Raw genomic sequence first — 16454 nt, forward strand, 5'->3', positions numbered from 1 at the left:
CATGTTGAAAAAATCAAAAATGCAAAAGCACCAACTAACAATAAACAACTCGAATCGTTTGTTGGGCTAGCTAATTTTTACGGAAGAATGATTCCTGATTTTGCAACAAAAATGCTACCCTTAAATAACATGAGAAATAGCGATTTCTCATGGGGCAAATTGCAACAAAAAGCCTTTGAAGACATAAAAAATGAATTATGTGCTAACCCACTAGTACAACCGTATAGTCTACAAAAAGAAGCAACAGTTACTACTGACGCCTCTGAAAAAGCCATTGGCGGGGTTCTTTCGCAAGAAGGACATCCAGTCATATATGTATCGAGAAAATTGACTCCAGCGGAGCAAAACTACTCAACATAGAGCGTGAAGCACTGGCAATTGTCTTTGTGGTCACAAGATTGAAGCAATTCCCTCATGGAAGACGAACCCTTCTTACCCTACAGATTGACCACAAACCACTCAAATATCTCTTTGCACCAGACGAGGAGATCCCGAAGACAGCATAAGCGAGAATCACAAGATGGGCAATAGCTCTAATGGGTTTCGACTATGAGTTGAAGTACACACCAGGGGAGCAGATACCCCATGCAGATGCTTTGAGCAGAATGGATTTTGACTAAGACGAATCCGACAACGGTCGAGTGTGCTTCGCAATCAATAACATCTACTTCGCCCACAGTGATTTGGTGACCCAAGCAGAAATCAAAACTGAACTTGGAACAAACAGACTCTTCCAGGACATAATGAAACGAATCAAAAGCGGCAATTGGAAACAATGTTCAGAAGCAGAAAAAGGATTCGAACAACAGAAAGATGCACTTACTTTACATAATGGAATCATCTTCAGAGGTGTTGTTCCTTTCATTCCACCCAAACTACGACACTTGGCTTTGGCAAAAGCGCATGAGACACATCCCGGAAAGAATGCAACTGAGGCATCAGTCAAAATGATAGCTTGGTGGCCTGGCATTACCCAAGACGTTCAACACTTTGTTAGTAAATGTAAGAATTGTCAATTGAACAGGCCTAGCCTGGGAAAAACAGTCTCTACGTGGCCAGAAGCCGACGTTTGGGAACGGCTCCACATGGACTGGGGTTATGTTAAGGACCAAGGCAATATATTAGTAATTGTTGACGCGGGTTCTGGTTGGATAGAAGCCTTCCCCGCGGGAAATAGAACATCAGAAACAGTTAAAATATATCTTAGTCAAATCTTTGCAAGATTCGGAATACCAAAAACTTTAGTTTCTGATAATGGTCCTGAATTTGTAAGTGGTGACCTTAAACAGTGGTGTTAATCACTGGGAATTAAGAAAATAGAATCACCCGTCTATCATCCAAGAGCTAATGGACTAGCTGAAAGAGCAGTTCAGACAGTGAAGCGGGCACTTCAAGCGTGGAGTCCCAACCTTAATGTGTCATTTGGAGCATTCCTGCAAAGGGCACTGATGACACATCGCAACACTTCAAAGACGAGGAGCAAAACTCCAGTTGAAGTTTTGTTGGGACGCAGAGTGAGACTACCAGCAATAGCAGACTTCGACTTGTGCGAACCCATTCTATTCAAGGCCAACGAAAAGACGAATACAGTTCCTGCTACCTTCATCATCAGGAAGGGCTTGAACACATCTTTCATACAGCCTGAAAACTCAGCACGGACTATTCTAGTGAGCGACAACCAAATTGCGAGACTAGACGAGGACAATGTGAAAACTCAACCAGCAGTGGAGGAGACCATATCTCAATCAGAACTACAACCTCAGAACACAGATGTGGGACCTTCACATCAAGATGAAGCTTCTGCAGCCACATCATCTGCAGAGCACCAACAACCCGAAACCTCAGAGCCTTCACGAACATCAACCAGGAACAGAAAACAACCTGACAGATTTGGAGAACCTATACCCACAAACTTGCTTAAAAAAGGAGGAAGGATGTGATGGTTTCAATGAAACATCAAGAAACTTAGAAGTTTTATTAAAGTTTCAAAGAACGAAAGAAGAACTTACATGACAAACTTTATTGCTGTGTCGATAAGTAATGGCAAAAAAAACTAAACTCAATTCTAATTTTGTTTTGGCGCTATCATTATCTTATTGAACTATCAATCATATGTCAGAAGTAAATTCTCCCACCAACAGAAACCTGATTCTAACATCCACCGACGTCCAACTAAAGAACTCGATTGTACCGAAGCCATATATGATTCTCATGAAATGTTGATGAAAACAGAAAATCACCTCCGGGATTCGGAGTTAAGATCTATTCACATGCCAATCATGTAAAATATTTTTAGCTAATCTAAATTTTCTCTGTATATTTTCGCATAGATAACCACTATAAATACAAGCTAATTTTTGTATATTTTCAGTTCAAAATTTAATTTAAAATTCAACTTATCGAATTCTTTGCTTTGACCCGTGTTATCGACCACGACAACAACCAAAACCTAAACTAGAAGATATATTAAAAAAAGATATAATATAACTTTAAATGATAATGCCAAGAAAAGAAAAACCGCAAGACTTCAAGATATAAATATCAAGTGAAAGAAATGATCAATTCGCCAAAGAATCTGGCGCCATCATCTATAAAAAATGAGAATTTTTATTCATATATCTAATATTGACTCCAGCAGCAACTGATTTGACTTTTTCCGGAAAAAATTCTAGTGAGGTGAACAATATAACGAAAAAATTGAAAATGAAAGTTTTGGCGATAAGAGAATCGTCTCGAGTACAATTTTAAAGACTTCAAATCCTGCGTTGTGTGACGCACGTTTTCAGCTTTTTAAGCAGTGTGTTGAAAAAGTTTCCTTATGAATGTCTGCAAAAGGGCTAAATACGTCTACACTGATAAGAACGAAGCCTTTAATTATACATGAAAGTCAAAAATACTTATCCTATCCATCAAAAACTAGTTGCGAAGGGTCTAAGAAAATAAACCCCCACGGAAAAAACCCCACTTAACTTTAGATAGGAAATAAACCCCCACGGAAAAAAAAACCCACGGAAATAAACCCCCACGGAAATAAACCCCCATTTTAAAATCGAATTTCGGTCGTTATAATTTGTTCGGTTGTGATAGTTTCATATCAAGTCCCATGGGCCGCTGAGGCATGGCCATGGCCCGCGAGGCATGGCCGAACGCGCTAAATACGCAGCTCTTTAATAGTAAATTAGGGGCTTATTTCCGTGGGGGTTTATTTCCGTGGGGGTTTATTTCCGTGGGGGTTTATTTCCTATCTAAAATGAAGTGGGTTTTTTTTCCGTGTTTTTTTTTCCGCAACCGAGTTGCGAAGTTAAATACAGAGAAGTTTGGGGCTATATAGATAACTGTTGGGCTTGTCCTTCGAAAACTATTTGGAAACTAAAAAATATAATTGTTGAGCCTTTTCATCGAAATCCATTCGACAAGTAGCGTGCAGAAAGCTGTTGGGCTATATAAAAACATGTCTTCAAAACTGCTGGGCTTCCTCAGACAGAGGTCCAGAGTGATTGCAAAAATTTCAGTTCTTTCATCATTCGAAGCAAAAACGGCACAGCGCATTGCACACAGTTCGTAGAAAACGTGCCAAGCTGGTCAGAATTTGAGTACAAGGTAGAAAGCAGTATGTTCAAATCAGACCGTCTGTTAATCAGTGCCAAAAGTGCCATTTTTAGGACCACTTTTGTTCATTCTCTTCATCGAAGATCTACTTGAAGTGCCCAAAACTGAGACTAGGTATCATTCACCGATAAAACTAATATATTTGGAAAATTCAACAAATCTTTACAAGAAAAAGAATTGTTTAAAATATCAAAATGCACGGAAAAAACCTAATTGCAAACACAGCGAAAGCACAAAAAATGGTACACAGAAGAGACTGAGGATGCTGTCAAATTCATTAGTCAAGTCTTACGGGGCTCAAAAGAAATAAAAATAATTAGGTGTTTGATATATTCTTAGAAAATGTAATAGATTCAAAAATGACTTTTAGCGTGTGAGATTTTATCTATTGAAAAAAATTAATCAAACTACATGACATACTAATTTGAGGATGAGCAAATAAATGAATTATTGAACCATTACCACGAAAGGATTTTTTTGAGATTATCTTTTGTGAAGTGTAATGTTAAAGAAAGTAGGGAATAAATTTAACAAAACAACAGCTTTAGGTCTTGATCTCCGGCAGGGAGTTTAACATTACGACTCAGAGGTATACCCCAAAATTTCCGCCTTCGTAAAATTGGCTCGAAAATAAGTACATACAATGAACTAAATTAGGAGACATCTTTGGTATCTTACTTTTCGCAAAAAGGGCTTCCACCAATTTTGCGAAATAAAAGAACATTCGGAACGAAAAGTAGGTTACAAGTCTTGTAGCACATTTCAGCTCAATTTAGGTTTATATTATTCGCGCGCATTTTGAGCATGCAATAAGCATTTTAATAAAGATTTAATTGAAGCTTTCAAAGCTTTAAAGTCTTTAAATACATGCAACCACAAAAACTGATTTTTTTTCGAAAACTCCCTCACACATCAAAGGCTTTGTATATCAATGTGGGATGGGCGGATTTTAATAAGTAGTAATAAATAGTACTAATAAGTAGTACTAAGTAAAAATAAAGTACTATAACTAGTTATAAAGTAGTAACAAAGTACTACTAATAGTAATAAGTTAGGATTAATTAAATAAGTAGTAATTAAGTTCGGCTTAATTGCGGATTATATGCGAAATCGAACTACATTGCGTGCAAAAAATCGATACATAAATGGAGCAGATGCGTGATACAAGCCGTGAGAAAAATAGGTTATAAAGTTTGTACTTGTATTTCGCGCCTAGGATTAGGACACTTTTGCGAAAACGGGTTGCTAATTTCCCTTCCATTTTGCCGGTTTCTGCTAAAGTGGCTATATTCCGCAATAGCGTTCCATTTTCAAAGTTTTAATATAGTAAAAACGAACACGAGATACACGCATCGGGCATATCTGCCCGTGACGATTTGGGTATAGCTCTGTGTCGTAATGAAAACTTTGCATCAGGTCTTTTCAATGTGAACAACTTTTGACGAAAAATGTGTCTTTAACAAAACCCTACGTCTTTCGGCTCCGGTCAAAAGTTTTTTTAAAGCAAAGTCTAAATGTTTTCAGTGCAAAAATGATTTTCAGCGCATGCGCTTTAATCTATTAAAAACTTTGATCAAATTATATTACGTATTGATTCAAAAATAAAGAAACAAAATAAAAATTGAGCTCTTTGCAACGACACCAAAAATTTTTCAATATTGTATATTGTAAAACGAAATTTTAACGAAAATTATCAGATGAAGCCCTCAATAGGTAACAAAATTTTTCGAACTACTTATTTACGAACTGTCGAATTTCTTAGCGTGATTGCCTTTTGATCACACAAAGAGAACAGTAAACGTCTTTTTCAGATGAACAAAGATTGAAGAACCGGGCATCCTCATGTAATCGTACAAAAGCACCAGAACAATAATCTCAAATACTATACATACGTTTATTAAACTAGACTAAAGAACAGTATTGGTAGGAATTCAATATTATTCTCTTCTAGGCAAATGATTGCGCGATATTTTTTATGCATCTCTGTCATGTGAAACTGAAGTGAATGTTGGAAAACCTGTGAAGCCTTATTGTTCTGGCTAACATTTGCGATGCTCAGGACTTAAATGATTATTATATGAACTTATTGAACCAAACTGAAAACGAATTAATGTAATTGCTATGTGATCATGAACAAAGCTGTATCTGATTACGCCTGATTATTGTCTTGATTCGTCAGATGAACGCGCTAAAGAATCTTCATGCGTAACATTAGTGGTACAAAACATTGTGTAACCTTAGAATCTTTGACTGCCACCAACTAAGAAAAAAATGTGTTTCGCGGACGTCAATAGAAAACCAGCATCAAATATTTCAAAGTTATGGCAACATATAGGTCCAAATTTATATTACTAACTTACGAATCAGGCCCCAAATTTAAAGCATATGTTAAATCTTGCTAACTTGCAGAAATCTAGTCATCAGTTAATTCAGGTTGAAATAGCCTTTGAAACTTTTTGAAAGTTCGAGTTGAAACTTTTGATATAACTACGTTAAACCTAACTTGACTTACTTCTTGTCCACAAAATTTGTCTTATTCTGACTGATTTTTGTCTTGTTGCGTCTAATAAAGGCAGCCATTTTCGAGCGAGCCAAAAAAGGGACCCCATAACGAATGAAGCATAGTCTGATCACGGGTAATATTAAACAGGGGCCTGAAGCTTGGTTTAATCTGTTTTGTTCGAATGTATCTCAGCAATTATAATGAAAGGTTCCCGACGAATCTGCTCGTTGCAGGCATATTGTGGTTTAACTCATTTGCTGAAGTTAGCAATTTTTATCGTTCTATTGGAATACAGCTCACTATTTGATTCCTTAGTCTGACATCTACGAACTAAGTGCAGTTTTCATAATTTTCATTTGAATGAATAGGTCAAAACTTACGTTGGCATTCACGAATAAACGAATTATTGGAAGTGTTGGATCCTGTTCGTCCGATGGATCCTCTCCCAGAGTCGGTATCAGAGGAACCCAAAGTTGAGTTAACAGCCAGCCACCCGTCTTCCGTCTCTTCCATATCTTCCTCAGTGGCCTTCCTCCACCTAAGTCCACCCTCTAAACCACCTCTCGCTCCTCCTCCTGCTGCGTATTCTCCTGAGGAATCGTGCTGTAGCTGCTGTTGTTGTTGATCGTACCAGGACATCTTTCTGGTGTCGGGTTTGTTCCTCACATAAGAGGAGAGGGCAAAACTGCCCGAAACTTCCAAACGATTCGGGTCCGGTAAAAACTCATCTTCTTCTATTGTGTCACGCATTGCTCCCCCTTTTGCCTCCTCATCCGTTGGAGAGATCAAGGTGGAGCTTCTAGTTAAACAACCACAGGAACTGTCCATTAATTTATCAGTATAATTAGTGATGTCAATATAAATTTAACTACATCTTTTAATTTAACACCAATTCGCACAGGTTTTAAAGCGATAATGTATGTTTTCGACTAAATTTTGTGTTTTCGATCAACTAGTGTAATTTAACTTAGTTGGGGAATATTAAACAAAAATTGGGCAATGATAAGGAAAATGATCATGGACAAAGATATTCGACTGTCATAAATCTAAAATTGATGACAACGCCACTGTTGAAGTAATATGTTTAAAGTCACAAACAATTCCACCATTGATGACAAATTTGAGATAAAATTTTAGGATTGATACTGTTTCGGTTCCCAGGTGTTTTTTATGCCCCCCCCCATTACAAACCATGAGATGTTATATATCACAATACTACAATAAAAACAAGCACGTGCCCCTGAGTGCATAAAAGCTTTATGCCAATTAAGCTGGTGGCCGAAACAGATTATAGATCCAAATTTTTATGTCGTTCTGACTTTTGCATAACTTAACAGATATTGGACTACGAATTCGATCAAATAATTATATTCATAGCATACAAGCGAATCTCGCACCCATATAGATTGATCTATGGTAAAAGAACAAAGCCCAATGTGTACCCCACAAGCATGTCCTTTCTAAATTTGAGATCGATTATGGCCCAGATCACAATGTTTGCCCAGCCTCATTAAACATCAAACTCGTTCCAAACCTTATTCACGTGGCTTGCTGATATTCATAAGTTCCAAACTGAATTTAGTCTCAAATGCGCGTCTATTTGACGGCCACTGTTTAGATGTCCTCAAAATACACTTGCATCTAGTGCATGCAGAACTGTTTCGATGCGAGGAACCTTTCTATGATTAAGCGTTGCTCAATCATGTACAGGAACCACAATAGAATTGCACTTTACTTTAATGCAATATGTTATGTAGCTTTAATACAACTGGCGTGAGCGATTGTGAGTTTGAAAGAAATTTTTGCGGCCACTCAAATGTATTAGTTCGAAAATCCAGTATTTCAGCTTTAAATAGTAAGTTTTTGAAAATAATTTCTTGAATGTTCCGCAAAATTTGCGGCCCGTGGATCATGAAACTGCTTATGTGCCCAGGTTGACCACCATAGATAAATCTTGGCAACCATATCCAAGCCATATATGGTGACCAAGAAAACTTGGCAACCATATTCCTGCCCATACGAAATTTCAAACGTAGGCTGAAGAAGCGTGAAATAAGTGCCTGTGACATATTTTAGTGGTGAAAAGTCTCTGTTGAAACTTTGAAAAAAGTTCAAGTTCATGGTTTCTTGGCAACCATATATATGACCATAAACGTTCATGGTGCCATGGATGACCATATATGGTAAAATTTAAATCGTTCAAATGCGAATTTTTAGCAGATATCGGATAAGATCTGTTCTCCAAAAAAGTGTTTGGAGACGTATTGTAGAAAACTTGTTGTTTATGGTTTCTTGGCAACCATATGCAAGACCATGCACCTTCATGGTTCTTACAGGTACCATGACACTTTATGGTCTTGGATATGGTTGCCAAGAATTTTTTTAAATCTTGATTTTTTAAATAAATATTTATAGGGCTCAGAGTCGCAAATCCTTGGATTTATAGATAGATCAAAATAATTTTAAAAAAGAGGAACAGTGGCGTTTAACACTTTTCGATGTTTAAAATTTTTACTCAAAAAATTAGTCCTAAATTTTTCCGACTTCGCGGCAGAGGTCTTCGGTGTCCTCTCAGTAAGCAATGCTATTATATTGCGTCCGAAATTTTGCGTTTGGATTTTAAATCGGCCTGAGCAAACATTTATTAAGGTGTAACTTTAAAAAATAATTCTTTTTATGCGTTATGCTTAACTGATGCAGTTTTTATAGTAATAAGCGCTGTTTTATAGCCGTTTCATTGTTTTCTGGTCTTTATCGTTGATTCAAATGCTTTCCTGGATGCCATGGAAAGTTTCGTGGATGCCATACAAGAATTCTTGGTTGCGGTACAAGATTTCTTGGATGCCATACAAGAGCCAGACCTGGATGCCATACAAGTTTTCTTGGATGCCATACAAGAGCAATAGAGACCAAAAATGTTCTGTTTGTGGTTTATCCTGTCTACTTTCTACGTGTATACCCACCCTATCATGGAATTGCTGAAACGCGAAAAAAAATTTTTATGGAAAACTTGGCAACCATGGTAAGATCATGCAACGAAAATTTTGTATGGCGTGTATGGAACCATATATGGCTCTTCGATATGGTTGCCAAGAAAGGTCAACCCGGGTGAATTGGAATTAACATCTTAACATTCAAATCAATTCAAGTATGAAAAATTGCATAGTATGACATCGAGCATGCAACCTTGCAACGGAATGCATAGTTCTTCCATTTTTTTATGAAACTTGAAAGATCCGAGCAAAATTTTGACTCCATAATTTGAATCGCAATCTTTCTGCTATGTGGATATTGGACATTGGAAAAAATGCCCCCCTCCCACAAATGGAGTCGAAACAATCAAAACACGAATTTACGAATTTTTTTTTATCTGCTTCCACATCATAGTCATGAAGCTCTCACCTTGTTATAGTCAAGGCCTGAGGATCGCTATCAATTTGCCCGACGAAAGTTTGACTCCGGCTCTCATCAAAGTCCGGATCATCATCCGGTTGCCCATCACCATCGTCCACCTCGACAACAGTGCCTCGGATCCCAATTTCTTCCGTTTCTTCGTACAATGGCCAGGTGGTATCCAATTCTGCACTGGTATTTTGTCCTCCGGATTCGGAGTGATCTTTATGCTGGGACTTCTCATTGAATCCACTTGACGAATTCGAAGAGTTATGGACGTTGCTTGATTTGTAAACTTCTGAGTTTCCGATTGAAGTGAGTGAGCAATCTTCTGGTCGGAATTGAACGTTGCTGTCTGTCATTGGCCGGCTTCCAAAACGCCTTCTTGCATCGTAACTGAACACAGCCACAACTGATTAAACGCTTTATTTTTTCAACACAGAAACAACTGAACAACTAAAAATACTAAATTTTGTTTGAGTATGTTTTCACCTGCCGTAAAAATCAAGAACCAAAGACTCAAGTAAACCAAGACAGTTTTTCGTTCTAGTAAAATTTTTCTTCACTGAAAGCTGTATTTTGTACTTTTTAAAAGTGCTTTGAAATAGATGCGTTACATGGGCAGCTTTTTACCTACATTTTCGCAATACCCGAGGGCCAATAGAACATGCTAACATAGGGCAACAAAAAGGAACACAAACTACCAGCGAATCGTGTACGTTAATTTTGAGGGAGAGAAACCTCGACTAGCTGCTTTCGCCAACGCGATGATGAGACTTACTCACCAGAGAGACCCGGGCAGTGTAAGAGAAATGCCAATGAGAAAAGGCTTCTGTTTAAAACCCAATTTAAAGAAGCATCCAAATTGCTTACACCACAAAACATCAAACAAGAGTTTCAAAAGTACAAAGTAAAAGTTAACTCAAACAACAACAACAAAAGCCAGGAAAAAGCAACCCCATGCTTCGTAATTACAAAAATTTTGCTAGAAGTCAGCCTAAACACAAAAACAAACGCAAATGAGAGGCTTAGAATCGACCTTCAAGGCCAATTTGACCAAGTAAAGGCAAACCTACAAAATACAATAAAACTAAAGGAAAAAAAACAGAAAATAATAAACAGTCATTGAAGACATCACATCACAAAAGTGCCATGTGAATTAATAAAAGAAAAACAAAATGGCAGTAGAGGAAATGAAAATGAGACACAAAAAATACGCTCAATGAAAACATAACTCAGCACTGAAACAAAAACAGCTTTAAACAACTTAAAACTCTTTAAAACAAGAATCAAAATTACAAATGGAAAACAAAACTTACAAAAAACACTAACAGTCACGCAATTAACCTGTCGCGGACTGAATAGAAATAAAATAGAAATATAGATATACTGGAAAAAACACAAGCCGACATAGCTTGCCTCAACGAAACCAAATTAGGTAAGAAAAACCACCCAAACTTAGAAGGTTATATCCTAGCAGGAAACAAAAAAAACAACCGTTTAGGACCTGCAATCTACATCAAACATATAATAAATTCCGAACTTATAGAAACAAAAACATATGAATCAGCAAGCAAACAGAAACAAGAATGTATCACTATAAAAGTACTTGGCCTCTACATAACAAATATCTATGTATCACCACAACTAGAAATAAGAACGGACCTAATCACAAAAATACGAAACAACGAAGCCCATTTTAATACTAATGACATCAATATCAAACACCCAATAACTGGAGCCAATGACCTACTCACTAACAGAACAGGAAAAGTAATTGAACAATGGCTTGACGAGGAAAACTTTAAAAAACAAAACAATTATGAACCCACACATAAAGTTGGCGGAACACTAGATGTGCACCTCGCCAATTCTAAACTAACCAGCTTATTTGATAAATTTTATGTCTTCAACGAAAGCAAACAAGAAACTGCAGATGCTTTGGCGAAAAAGCTAAACACAACAATGAAAACAAGCGAATCAAAAACAGATAGGCAAAACACCAGAAAAAAATGTCTCACTGAGAATACGAAACAAAATTCAAAGCAACCAATCTAAGTGAACTACAAAGAAAACATTCGGAAGTAAAACCTCGACTCTTAAAAGTATACTAAGAAACCGTGAAATTGCTGCACCGGGACATGAAGGAATAAGCTATCAGACGATAGAACAACTACCATTAGAAACAATAGAAACTTTAGCGCAAACAATTCAAACATCAATACCATTGAGACAACTACGAGCCCATTGGAAAACTAGAACTGTAACAATGATACCACAAGAAGACAAAGATCACAAAAAACTGAGAGGATACAGGCCATTATCATTAATATCCTGCCTTGGAAAATTTTAAGAGGGCATTGTAAATGAACACTTGGTGAAGCACTGTAAAATATTAAACTTATTTTTCAACAAAGCACCTACAAATCTGGCAGATGCAATACAGACAATCTTTTAACACTTACAAAAAAGGCAACAACAGACATTAAATGGAAAGCTGCCACAGCCGATGCCTTCCTAGATGTAGAGCAAGCTTTTGACTCTGTATGGCACGAAGCTATCTTATAAAAGCGAATTCAAATTATCACACCAAGGTGAACCACAAAACGGACTAGCAGCTTCCTTTGTTACAAAAAATTCAAACCAAAACACAACCAATCAGTTTCTGAAAGCTTTACACCTGAAGCAGGGGTCCCCCAAGGGAGCATTATAAGCCCAATCTTGTTCAACATATATGTAAGCAAACAGAACTGTAAAGATACGACAATTTCAAAAACGCAGATGACACCGCTATATACTGCACACATAAAAGACAAAAAATAGTTGTTAAACATCTATAAATCGGAATCGAACACTTAAAAAAATGCGCGATAAATGAAGAATACTCCTCAACGCGTGGAAACAATAGACACTCTCTTCACTAGACAGAAACGGAACACATAACTGAGGCTAGGACTAGGGTCAGAAGACATTAACGTAAGCAAAGAGGTAAAATTTCTCGGACTTGACATAAATTATAAATTGGCCTGGACAAATCATGTCAATAAAAATGCGAAAAAAGATCGACATGCTAAGACATCTTAAAGCAAAAAACAAAATCAAGTATTATTATTTACCTATATAAAACAATGGTAAGACCAATATTCAAGTATGTAATTGTAGCTTGGGCAAATGTAACGAAACTGATCTCAACAAGATACAAAACTAACAAAAAAATTTATAAGACTTGCATATAACCTGCCAATATGGACGTGCACAAATGAACAACATCAATAAGGAAATTTAGAAATATTAAGCAAAACAATCCAAAAACAAAGCTCGGAATACCACAAAAGGGCTATCAAACTAATTGAGGAAATAAAAAGCAAAGTACAGAAACATCTGTTAATTTGAAGCCAGATCAAGATACATCAAACGACTTTGCGAAACATTTTTTTCAAAAAAGAACCAAACGATGGTGGATGCGAACGCCCAGGGGTATGACTGGAGACGTTAGTTAATGCCATTCAAAAAGAAAAAGAATGAAAAGAAAAGAGTTGAAAAACAAGAACAAATAAAACAAAAACAAAGATAAAATTCTAAAACACAGGTGGATGTGGACCTCTTTGGTCATGACTCGCGACGTTAGTTGAAGCCATTTTAAAAAAAGAACAAAAAAAGGCCGAAAGAAGAAACTATGGCAAAGTTCTAAAACAAAGGTGGATTTTGACGTCTTGGGGTATGACTCGAGACGTTAGCTGATGCCATCAAGAATACACTGCCCGGGCCAAACCAATTTTTTGTGCATGATTGGTTATATTGTGTTTGCATGTGTTTATGTATGCTTCGATGCCTGATGTGTGCATGTGTGTATTTACATACCAAAAAACCGATGGGCATCACACCAAAAAGATCAGTGTGTGAGACTGGACTGATCACGGGAATCAGTCTAGGCCCTGAAGTTAACCCAACTCCAAGGTGCCAGCACGGGAGGGCAGCACAATCGTGGGAATCATGCCGAGTCCTTGATACTGGCCCAATACTCTAACTCCAAGGTACCAGTAAGGGAAAGCAGCATGATCGTGGGAATCATTTTGAGGCCTTGATACTGACCCCACAATCCGTTCCCGCTTGGGAACAGCCACTAATCCCGGCAAGGGCGAAAACATCCGCCTCAATAAGAGGTATAAACTACAAGCCTTTGTGCTCTCAGTGCACAGGCCGACTGCTTTTTGTCTGAAATGTAGGAATGGCCGCCGGTGATGTACTGAGGATGCCTCTCTCTCTGTTTCATTAAGTACTCTATTTTTATCTTCCACTCGCTATAAGCATCGAAACCAACAACAAGTCACAGTAATCTCAGTTCACAAGCTGGTTGCTGTTCCTTTGAAAGGGGGGTCTGGCTGCCGGAGGTGCACTGAGGGTGTTTCTTTCTTTTTTCCTTCTTCTCTTTCTTTCTCTCAAATTTCTCTCCTCTCCCACTCTTACGCTCCCTCAAACTTTCCACTAATACAAAACAAACGCCCCTGAAAATAAAACTCAACAACGAAAAATCCCATCCAATCCAATCTCTCTACCCCCATACGCCAGACAAGAATTCAACATAAACCACCAGAAACCAACGCAAATACCAAAACCGAATGCAAACCAAAGTGAAAGCGCGGTTCAAAAGGTGGCGTAATTTACCACCTGTGAAATCGCAATTAGCTGTTCACTTATAGTGCTAATTTAACTTCGATTTATTCCCTACGTGTTGCAAACAAAAGTCCACTCTACTTTAGACAATTTTCTTTTTATTATTAAGTATGAGCAATTGTTAGCTTCAATAACGTCTATTTACTTCGTTAATTTTTTTCCGTTTAATTTTGTCGGTTTTTCGCGATGTTTGCCATGTTCAACGATGTTCAGTTAGCATTTTTTTTGCAAATTACACGACTTTTCCGCTGTTCTTTTCAAGTGACGAACGAGTCGAAAAGGAACAATAGATAATGAATGTTTTCTAGCAGCAGAACGCAAAGTTTTGAGTCACAGGTCGCCTCAAAACAATTTATTTTTTAAAAAAGCCAGTACCAACAGCACGAGGTCAGTTGATTTTGTCAACGAAAGTGTTTTTGTAATATTTAATGCTGTATAAATTCTTTCTCAATATTATTGATGAATTCCTTGTTCTTATTTCTATTTCTCAGGCAAGCCATGACAAAATTTGTCTGGCAAGGTGATCACAGAACTAACAACAACTTAAGAAAATTGAAACTGGTGAAGCAGTCAAAAACAATAGTCGAGGAGTACTTCCAACAAAATCAGGTGTTTGCCCTACAAAGCCACAGGGAATCAGACAACAAAAATAATTCAAACTTAGCCATTTAAAAGACATTTATGGACCCCGGCGTTCAATGAAAACGGAACGAGTTTAATTTTGTTCTAAAAAGCTGTCTAGCCTATAAGGTTTTAATAATCAAAGTTTACATTTTTCCCTTGATTTTCATGTTCTACCTGCAAAGAATACCTAAAGATAAAATAAAAAGTGGCAAGATTATATTAACAAAGGCGAGTGTGTTTTTCTCAAAAGAAGAATAGTAAGAGAGTTTTATTTATAAACAGTTTTTGGAGAAAAAATAACTCAATTACACTTCAGTCGAAAATCAAACAACTTATCCGGAAATCTCCTTTAAATTGTCTGACTTTATTTCAACAGAAAAATTTATATGCAACTATTGTGACTTCCTTTAACAGGAACGTTAGCAGGCAAATTAAATTATTAAAAACAAAAGTTAAGTAATTTCCAACAAGTTTTTAAAGTTAAGGTTTTGAATTTCTCCAATTTTTACCGACAAATTTTTTATTGATGGTTCAAACTTTCAAACTTGATTTTAAAATTTTTGTACTTTCCAGGGCCTTTATATTAGCACCAAACGTATTTAATTCGATGGTTAGGTTCTCAGTAGTAACTCAAATTTGCCTATCCGAGAAAGCAGCTGGCATGGGTGTTTGTATTCAGTTTTGACAGCAGACTGAAAAACACCAAGTCTAATATTTTTTATTATTCGTTGTGTGCCTAAACGATCAACTATTTCTCCAAAAAAATTATCTCAAATAAATCTTAAATGGCTAAGTAATTTCAATGCTGTGCATTTTTTAAGAAACGGGGCGGTACTTTTTACCTCAGAGGGAGTTGAAGAGTCTCTTCTACTGTTAAAACTATGCCACTGAGAAAAAACACTCTAATTGTCCCTACCCCACTTGTGGGGGGAGGAACTATATACTCAAATAGATTTTTTTTGTTGAGAAAATTTTGGCCGATCGCTATATTTATCGTAGAGGATCGCTATATTTATCGTAGAGAACAGAGTGGTATCATTAAAAAGCTCGTCCAGCGTAGATTTCAAAAATTAAAAGATTTTTTTAATTTCAATTTTTTCGAGGAGTTATCGAGGATTGAAGTTGTGAACACGTGATATTTGACATGATTTTGTTCACTTTTTTCGGTAATTTTTTTTTCAAACTGAGACACTTTTCATTTAAAAAAATGATTCAAAATTACATATTAAGCCACAAAATGAATCAATTTTGAGTTCCTAATAGAAGTTTACTATAAAAAAATAAGAATTATATTTAAGAGCTCTTTTTCTAGAAAACTTTTAATTTTTTTTTTGTTTTCTTAGCTTATCCAGAGACTAGTCACTTTTCATGCCGAGGTTGCGTTAATGAGAAACCTGATTTACAGTCTAGTTTACAGTCCGTTAAAGAGAATCCTGATTTACTCGATAAAATGACTAGTTCTGGTATCATAGGGAAATTTACTATCAAAAAAAATATGGGTTCTATTTAAGAGCTCTTTTTCTAGAATACTCTTCAATGTTTTTTGTTTTCTTAGGTCACCCAGAGACTAGTCACTTTTCATACCGAGGTTCCGTTAATGAAAAACCTGATTTGTATGAAGCCGGATGAACAAAACATTTGTTTTCAAGGA

The 16454-nt window shown here is 36.8% G+C and overlaps 1 protein-coding gene across 4 annotated transcripts in view; it reads right to left on the reverse strand.

The window, feature by feature from the left end:
- Positions 1 to 16454, reverse strand: part of LOC142358700 (uncharacterized) — a 95505-nt gene that overhangs the window by 51960 nt on the left and 27091 nt on the right. For all 4 annotated transcript variants that reach the window (XM_075410222.1, XM_075410224.1, XM_075410226.1 and 1 more), the window contains exons 6-7: positions 9515 to 9901; positions 6493 to 6911 (exon numbers count right to left, since the gene is read on the reverse strand). In XM_075410222.1, coding sequence (XP_075266337.1) covers positions 6493 to 6911; positions 9515 to 9901 — 806 coding nt within the window. The remainder of the gene's footprint in view (positions 1 to 6492; positions 6912 to 9514; positions 9902 to 16454) is intronic.

This window comes from Convolutriloba macropyga, chromosome 2 (assembly GCF_964194025.1).
Source record: "Convolutriloba macropyga chromosome 2, txConMacr16.3, whole genome shotgun sequence".
NCBI lineage: Eukaryota > Metazoa > Xenacoelomorpha > Acoela > Convolutidae > Convolutriloba > Convolutriloba macropyga.